The sequence below is a fragment of the Lepidochelys kempii genome, chromosome 8 (genome assembly GCF_965140285.1).
Source record: "Lepidochelys kempii isolate rLepKem1 chromosome 8, rLepKem1.hap1, whole genome shotgun sequence".
In the NCBI taxonomy this organism is placed as follows: domain Eukaryota; kingdom Metazoa; phylum Chordata; order Testudines; family Cheloniidae; genus Lepidochelys; species Lepidochelys kempii.
The window spans coordinates 7,750,739-7,760,129 of record NC_136387.1 but is presented as its reverse complement, the minus strand read 5'-3'; the positions used below and the strand labels follow the sequence as shown (position 1 = coordinate 7,760,129).

Genomic DNA, 9,391 nt, shown 5'->3' with positions numbered 1-9,391 from the left:
ATTTTCATGAGAAAAAAATATTCAGGATTTTAAACTCTTCTATTCCCTATTTCAGATCACACAGGAGTACATGCAAGATAACTATAGCTTCTTTGGTCAATCAAATCTTTAAATATATATATAGGCAACAAGGAATCTTTCTATAGTACTTACAAAGAGTTATTGTTAGAATTTCCACTTTTAGGAGAAAACCCAGCAGGAGTGCACTGGAGAGCACATAAGGCTACCCAGAGTTGCTGGCAGCTTATTCCATGTGCCTTTGGAAGATTTTTTTTCTTTTAATGTAATGGGGGTGGGGGGTAACATTTTTTATTTGTAAAAATCAGCCATAAATTTGCCTAAGAACCAAAAAGCAGAAAGTGTCCAAAAACCTTTCTGCACAGGATCTCTCTGACCTTTTCAAATAGGAAATCAACAAGATCTGCCTTTAACTCTCCCCTCCACCTTTTCTGTCGGTCTTGAGTCAGGCCCTTTCCTCATCCCTTGACTACTGTCCTCTCCTCCTCTCTGTGCTTGATACTAGTTATATTTTCCCAAGTCCATTCAAAATGCTGCTGGCTCTTCTCTTTGACCACATTACTCCTTTCAGTCTTTCTTGGCTTGCAATCTCTACTGTATTAGATATTCTTACCTTTCCCATTTAGCCCCACCCTATCAGATCTAAAGTACCGAGCTGTCAATTACCCCACCTGTGCTCTTGCATTGATGCCAACATCAATTGCCCATGTATCTTTAAGGTACCTCCATACCTTCTACTATGCCACTAGCTGTGTATTGAAAATCTTCCCATCAAAACGTGAGAACTTTATCCTCTTAAATCGTCCCTTAATACCTACCTCTGCCCTAAAGCATACAAATCACTGCTGACCTAGTTAGGCAAGTGCAAGCTGCAACTTTTGATCATAATGGTCCCTTCTGACCTTAGTATCTATGAAACTTTGTGTTTCTGCTAACTGTTCACGTTATCATGTCCTCCCAACCCACTCCCATTCTATTTGTTTGTTTTGTCCACCTACTGAATTCTGTCCAAAACCTAGACTTGTGAGCTTTCTGGGGCAGGGACCATCTTTTGTGACTTGTCTGTACAGTGTCTGGCACAATGCAGTGCATCTCTCATACTTGGTGGTGGTTCCTTGGAGTTGTAATATAGATTATCATAAAAAGAAAAGGAGTACTAGTGGCATATTTGAGCATAAATTGGTTAGTCTCTAAGGTGTCACTAGTACTCCTTTTCTTTTTGCAAATACAGACTAAAACGGCTGCTACTCTGAAACCACAGATTATCATAGAATATCAGGGTTGGACGGGACCTCAGGAGGTCATCTAGTCCAACCCCCTGCTCAAAGCAGGACCAATCCCCAATTTTTGGCCCAGATCCCTAAATGGCCCCCTCAAGGATTGAACTCACAACCCTGGATTTAGCAGGCCAATGCTCAAACCACTGAGCTATCCCTCCCCCATATATAATATAATCACACCCTAAATTGTATCCTCTGGATTATTAGCCAAAATTTTTGGTGTACTCTTAACTCAAACAGCTTGCTTCCATGTGGAAACATCTGATGTATTAATATTCCAAAGTCAATAAAAATGTTTAAGTTGTTCAGTGCCCCAGGACCGCTGTAACAGTTGGCAAAGGCTTTTCCACAGAAGCCTCAGGCCTACCTTGATTAAAATAATCATGAAGGTGACCACTGCAAGTCAGAAAGAAGGGACATGTTTTTGCATCCCCATAGCGATTAATCAGTGTGCAGTGGCAGTCTCCTGGCATTGATACTGTGAGGGAGATGGGAATTGTGTGGAGGGGATGGGGAGAGAAAAGTGAGACCCTCCTTCTCACACTGGGACTCCCCTCCACCCGAGAGGGTCCTTTGAGTCAGAACAGCTACACTGCAATTTTATAGCCCCACAGCCTGAGACCTCTGAGCCCGAGTCAGCTGACACAGGCCATCCATTGGGTCTACTGCCTTAGGCAACAATCACGGACATACAACCTAGCTATGGAGTGAGGAAAAATCATACGCTCAGACACCCTGAGGGTAAGCAGTGTTCAGCTGATAAAGTGAAAGCCAGTCCAGGGCAGTGTGTGGATTCTGGTTCATTTATTGAGCACATGACAGATCAGACATAGACAATGTAAAATCACATGTATTACCTGTACTTAAAAAAAATTACAATAAATTACTGAAGAATTAGTAAAAGCAATTTTACTAGAGTTGCTCTCCAGAGGTACATGACAGAGGAGGCAGAGAATTAAGAAATATGCATTGGCTGTGAATACAGAGAGAACACCACAAAAGGAAGTAACACTGAACATCGCATAAAATGGTACCTTACTTGGGAACATCCATCAGCTGGCTCCAGTCTTTGTCATCCCTGTCTGTTCTGAACACCAGCCAGAAGCACCAATGTGGCTCACCCTCAGTACTGGGTCTGCACCAGCCCCATGCTAACATTCTTGCTCTCTGCCAGTGAGGCACATGCCACTGGAACACAGATGCTTTTGTAATGAGATGAACAGGTCTGTATGAAAAGAAATGATGATGCTTCCTGGGAGGGGAGGCCCTCCCACAGGGAAGTTACCGTTTCCAAATGGAGTGTCTACTTTCCTCTGGTCCACAGTTAATTTGCAGAGGGTAATCTGTAGCTGCACTCCCTCCAGCTATATAAGCTTTTAAACTCGCAGGTGAGCTAGTCTGTTCAGATTTCAGGTATTAGAGTGATGGCTGAGAGGAGAGCACCACAACTTTGCTCCCGCTTCTGCTTTACTTCTCAGGACTGAGGTGTAAACAGCTCTTTGGACTCCTGTTGTACAGGCAGCCTGGAGATGCACATGCTCCTGGAAAGCCCTGTACTTCAGAGAGCCTACAGGGAACAGTCACAAGTGGCACCAGGTGCTCATGTAAGTTTTCTGCCTCATACAAATTAGATCTGCTGTGGCCCTGTCCACAGTGAGAAACTGATCTGTTAAGGTTCTACCAAGTGATATATTTGCTCTGTGATAATTCAGTGATTGACATGGGCTCTGTAAGCCCGGGTCATACATTGATATTTGACTGGTTTATGACAAATTTACTATGGATCTTTTTAAAAATCAGATCCATCATTAGTATATTAAAATGAAGTAAAATATTGCCAGGAAATTAAATTACAGAAGATATTTTCCTTTTAAAAGCTAATGGCTGTGCTGACAGAAAGGTTGTGAACAAACTAATGTCAGAAGCAACAAGAGTAAGAAAAACAGATCTGTGTACCAACAGCTTGTAACAACTGGGCTCCAGTAAGCTGATTTCCAGTTTAGGACTTGCATCCACGATCTAAACCCTTGGCAGACCCAATATCTTTTTGGGTCCTACTGCTTCTTATGCATCAATGTCAAGGAGCTTGCGGCTTCAGACACAATTCAAAACCATCAATTCCTTGCGTCAAAGAGTTAAAAACAGAGGCTTAGAAAACAAGTGTTTACATGACACTTTCTTGTAAAATGTTGAAAAACCACACGCTACTGGGATGGCAAATCACATCCATAGAAGCCTCCAGATTTGAGAAACTACTGAATTAAAGTCTCAGGATGCTGGGAGCAATGGGATACGATTGCAATACATTTGTCAAGTTACAGTACTGTATCTAAGAACCTAATAAGACTATTTTATAGGCCAAGGACTGAGAGCACTTAGACATACTGCTTAGATCACAGAGTGACAGCCAAAGACGTACAGAGTTTCAAGCTGGGCTGCATCTTCTGTACAAAACTACCCAGGAATCTATAGCAAATGAGGACAGGGCATGGAGTGGCTGTGTTTGAAATAAAACTTCATTAAAAAAGATAACCAGAGGCAGACATGCATAATTTACAGTGGTAATTGCAAGCCTATGGGGCTATCGAGTTCTAATAGCTTTCATGCTCTTGAGAATGTAATGTAATTCCACCAAGCCAGGTCTCCAGAGAGGTGTCTATGTTAAACAGCCACTGTGACAAGCCACTTATTCAGCAGAATCTACTGTAGTTGTTGTGTAGTTATTGGTCTGGGTAAAAAAACTCCTGCCATCTGCCCAATGTCTATAGCCTCACCCTTTATCACCTGAGACATTACTGCTTTCCTTGAGTTCAGCCTGACACTGAGGAGGAGAGATCATAGTCACTGGATGAGCTGAACTGCCTCTCTACTTTCTTCTGCTCTTTTATCTTCAGGCCAATGTCGACCTTCTTCTCAAAGTAGTTTACCAGGGCTGTCTCTGTAAGCATGGAAGCCAAGATCTGCTCAAAGGAGATAGACCAGTCAGTGTCAATGGTGCTGCCATACCTTGCAGCTGAACTGCTAGCTTCACAACCAACCAGGACTGTGTCATCTGCAATATCTTCACACTGCAGGGAACCCGTGCTAACCATGGAGTAGGAAGACATGGACATATCGTCTTTGGTTTCATCATCTGACGGGAGCTGTATAGGAGATCCTGGTCCTTCTCCACCATCCCCATCTCCTGGAGTTTGTTTTTCCTGATGGGTTTTTCCAGCCTGGATATCGCCAGAAGCTCTGTCTTCAGGGTCAGCTTGGGGTTGCTGCTCCACTGCTGAATTTTGACTGTGTTCAGACGTTGGTGACTCCTCTTCACTTTCAGCATCGGTATTATTTGCTTTGCAGTCATCAGTCTTCTTCATGGGTCGGTTGGAGAATTTTTTTCCAACTTCCCCAATTCGTAGGAGGAGGCTGGCTACAGTGGCAATGGCATGGTACAGCTCTTGTTCAACTGGGTCCTCACTGAACATGTTGTAAAGGGTCTTGCATAACTCTATAAACTGCTCCTTTAAAAACAGAAAATGAAACCACAGCAAAGATTATGAAACCTCCACTAAATCTACAATGGTGGATGAACTATGAGCCACCTACTGAGAAGCAGTGACTCCTATTAGATCATCCTGTATTAGATCATGCCCTCCAAGTAGCAGCTTATGTTGTCATGATGCAGGACACTTACTAATATGTAGTCTAATATTTTGCATAGTGCTCCATCTTCCAAAGGTAGTGAAAACCCTAGGCAGTGTATAAGTCAGGGGAATGGCATTAAGGGGATGTTTGAAACACACTGCACTGGAGGGGAGCCTTTGTTTAGAGTTCTAATTGGAGGAGGAGGGTTAAATGTACCTGATTTTCACCACTGGAAATATGTCTTAAGTTTGAAACAAAATTAGTTTAGTTTATAAGTAAAATCTCAAACTAGTCCTCCATCGGATGCATGTCCATATAATAGAACCACTAGAGTTTGACATCATTAGAACTCTAAATATTGAAACAGCAAGGAATGCTGTAAGGGTTAAAGTGTATTGGCAGAACTGTGAGCCTGCTGTATCCTGCCTTACTCCATCCCTGCTGTAAATCGTCAACTGGAAACACATTCTCAGTTCACTTCCTACCTGGTTCATTTTCGGGAGATCCTTGATGGTTTCTTTCTTGGAATACTTTTCCTTGGCCCACATTCGCAAGTAGTATCTGTAATCCTGGGGGCTGGTACCCTTCTCCTCTGCAAGGCAAAGCTAGATCATTAGAGTCAGGGGATTAATGGATTGAGATGCCAAACCAACCAAGTTTCCTTCTCTGACAAGGTTACTGACCTAGTGGATGGGGAAGAAGCAGCAGACATGATATATCTTGATTTTAGCAAGGCTTCTGATACTATTCCACATGACATTCTCATGAGCAAACTAGGGAAATGCAGTCTAGAAGAAATTACTGTAAGGTGGGGGCACAACTGGTTATAATACTGTACTCAAAGAAAAGGAGTACTTGTGGCACCTTAGAGCCTAACTTTTATTAGAGCATAAGCTTTCGTGAGCTACAGCTCACTTCATCGGATACATACAAGCTTATGCTCTAATAAATGTGTTAGTCTCTATGGTGCCACAAGTACTCCTTTTCTTTTTATGGATACAGGCTAACACGACTGCTACTATGAAACCTGTACTCAGAGAGTAGTTATCAATGGTTTCCTGTCAAACTGGCGAGAAATATCTAGTTCAGTCCCACAGGTGGATCTAGTACTATTCAATATTTTCATGAAGGTCTTGGATAATGGAGTGGAGAGTATGCTTATCAAATTTGTTTATGACATCACACTTGCAAACACTTTACAGGATAGGATTACAATTCAAAACAACCTTGACAAATTGGAGAATTGGCCCAAAATTAACAAGATGAAATTTAAAAAGGCCAAGTGCAAAGTACTACACTTAGCAAGGAAAAATAAAGCTCACAAATATGAAATGGGGAATAACTGAGTAGGTGGTAGTCCTGCTGAAAAGGATCTGGAGGTTATAGTGCATTGCAAATTGAATGAGAGTAAATAATGTGATGCAGCTGTGAAAAAGGCGGACATCATTCTCGGATGTTTTAACAAGAGCATCATATGTAAGACAGGCGATAACTGTCCCACTCTACTTGGCACTGGTCGCCTCAGCTGGAATACTGTGACAATTCTGGGTGCCGCACTTTGAGGAAGATGTAGTCAAAGTGGAGAGAGGACAAACGTGATAAAAAGTTTAGAAAACCTGATTTATGAGGAAAGGTTAAAAAACTGGGCATGTTTGAAAAATGAAGACTGAATGGGGCCCTGAAATTTGAAAATGGTTATGTTAAGGCCTAAAAAAACACTGACCAATTATTTTCCATGTTCATTGAAGGATGGACAAAAAGTAATTAGTTTAATCCACAGCAAGGGAGATTTAGGTTAGAGGTTAGGAAAAATTATAAGGGTAGTTAAGCACTGGAATAGGCTGCTAAGGAAGGTTGTAGAATCACTGGAAGTTTTTAAGAACAGGATGGACACACATGTCAGGCATTGTCTAGGTTTACTTGTTCCTGCCTCAGTGCAAGGAGGCTGGAATAGATAACCTCTTGACGTCCCTTCCAGCCCTACATTTCCATGATTCTATGCTTGCAAGAATACTGTTTTAGAGGATTTCACTGACAGGACTCAGGAGACGAGACCACAGGGAACGGCACTCTGCTTTTAGAGTTTTTCTTATGTGATGCAGAGGAGCAAAACTAACACTTCTGCAATCAGCCTGGCAGGTATGAAATAAACTCTGCTTTTCTGTAAATTTTGCAGTTCTGCAGTTCATGGCTGGTGAGTTAAGGCCTCTCTAGCGCATCAAGACCCTTTCAGCTTGGAGGCTGTTACCATATCAGAATCAGCAAGACATAAAAATTCCCTAGACCACATTACATTGTGCCTCTTTCCATGAGCAAAGCCTTGAGAGGTTTCCTATGCTAGAGTAAAAGGGGTAGGAGTTAAAAAACTTGACATTACATGAATGACAAAACTGGGAAATGCCGGGAGCTACTAATTGTCCACATTAGGGACTAGTTAGTTACCTTTTTCTTTGGAATCCCCATTTCTCCCTCCTCTGTCTTCCTGAGTAGCTGCTTCTAAACAAACATTGATATTAGAAAAGTGACTCAGCGAATATTCTATTACTGCACAGTGTACAAGACAAACTTACATATCCAGTATAGTACAGACATGAGTATTTTTAATAAAATTAGGGCTAGCTTTCCTACACCATTCCCCTACAGTATATAGCGGGACTGAAAAAGCCACAGCTTGAAAAATCTACTTGCACACAGTAAGTAGGAAGCTTTTCCAGGTGAGTATCAAGTTTGCAGAATGTGAGTTTACATTTTAAAAAGTTCATAAGCCCTGTGATTCCAAAGGTTACCTGTTACTCATATTTGGAAAGTCAACTCCTTGGGCTGTGAGGCGTCTCCTAAAATTTCCAAGACTCATGGCATTGTCTAACATAGCAGTTGTCTTAATTTTTTCCACTGGTGCAGCTTAACAGCTGGTAGCAGTGATGCTGGCAGACTAGGTGCCAGTTCATGCTAAGGTCCCTAGGTTTCAACTGAACACTGACAAATACATAACTGGAAACAGTCTGGCTCCCCCATGTGTTAGTATTATTAAAATAGGCCTTAGTTATAAAAATGTGTTTAGACTTTATGGAATGCTTGTAAATTGCTGCATGCATTAATCTCACTTATAATATCTGTATCCCATGTCATAAGGTAACACATACAGGTAATGCTCTGTTACTGCGAATCACCCAGTCAGGAGAGAAGCATTACCAAGTGTGAAATACTAGCTTGCCACAGGTGTTATCTCCTGTCCAACAAAAGAAGACCCATAAACAGTAGACAAATCACTGTGGAACATGAGAGGACAAAAAACTGTTGATTGCTCTCCTCATCCCTGACTGAAAAGGAGACATGCAACTGAATTCCTCCCAACAGCTGAACTTGCAACTTGAAGCGGAAGGGGGAAAGCAGTAAAAGGTGGTAACAAGGAGAAACTGTATCTTTTATGCTGCTTGGGCTCTGAGGGGGCAAGTACTAGTAAGCATAAGCAAAAGATCCCCAATGCTTAGCCTGGGTTAGCCCTAAGGGACATATAGAACTTGCATATTATAGAAGTTTCAATTACCTTTTGAAACAGTGGAACTCATTTGTGTGAATGTGTTTACCTGCTTTAACCTTGTAAATAACTAGTTTCCTTTTCCTAGTTAATAAATCCTTAGATGGTTTATTATAGGACTGGCTACAAGGGTTGTCTTTGCTCTAAGATCTAAGGTGCAATTGACCTGGCGTAACTGACTGGTCCTTTGGGACTGGGAATAACCTGAATATTGCTGTAGTACTTGGTGTAAGGGACCATCTATCACAAAGGTAAGCTTATCTGGGTGGCAAGATAGATCAGAGTACGCAAGGGGACTATCTGTGACTTCATGTTGAGGCTGTATAGTGCTTGAGGAGTTCACACTTGATAATAGGTTAGTGAAATCTAAGTGCAGAACTCACAACTAATTTGGGGTTTGTGCCCTGCTTCTTAACAGTCTGCCCTGAGGTTGTTATTCACATTCTTGAGCCACCACAGGACAGCTTGACATTAGCAATGGTAGAAGTTTGAAGAAAAGTGTTAGCATTACACAGCCTGTGAATGAATAGACGAATAGGCAGGAAAGGTAAGAGGGAGAAGGAGAGATTGATGGGATAAGTGGGCAAAGAGAAATATGGTACAAAGGGATAGGTAGGAAAAGAGCACAATATTGGGAAAGGAAGAGAGAGAGAGCTAAGGATGAGATGAAATAGACATGGAAGTTAACTAAGCCCCATGATCTATTATAAGAAAGAAAAAGTGGAATGAGCCCCAGAAAGGAAAGAAGATACAACAACAGCAAGAGAAATTAAATATATAAAGATGATGGAACAGTATTAGATAAATATATTATTCAGATGTCACCAGTGTTATTTGAGTAATTTATTTGACACTGTTATTCAACCAGCTCTTTAGAGTAGGGGTCTCCAAACTTTTTGAATCACACACCCCCAGGGCCAGCTCT

At 41.7% G+C, this 9,391-nt stretch overlaps 1 protein-coding gene across 3 annotated transcripts in view; it reads right to left on the bottom strand.

Annotated features, from left to right (window-relative positions):
• Window positions 1-2,082: 2,082 nt before the first annotated feature.
• TBC1D9B (TBC1 domain family member 9B) overlaps window positions 2,083-9,391 on the bottom strand; it is a 38,109-nt gene continuing 30,800 nt past the window's right edge. For all 3 annotated transcript variants that reach the window (XM_073355366.2, XM_073355370.2, XM_073355368.2), the window contains 3 exons: window positions 7,371-7,424; window positions 5,414-5,520; window positions 2,083-4,804 (listed from right to left, as the gene is read on the bottom strand). In XM_073355366.2, coding sequence (XP_073211467.1) covers window positions 4,109-4,804; window positions 5,414-5,520; window positions 7,371-7,424 — 857 coding nt within the window. In that variant the 3' untranslated portion in view covers window positions 2,083-4,108. The remainder of the gene's footprint in view (window positions 4,805-5,413; window positions 5,521-7,370; window positions 7,425-9,391) is intronic.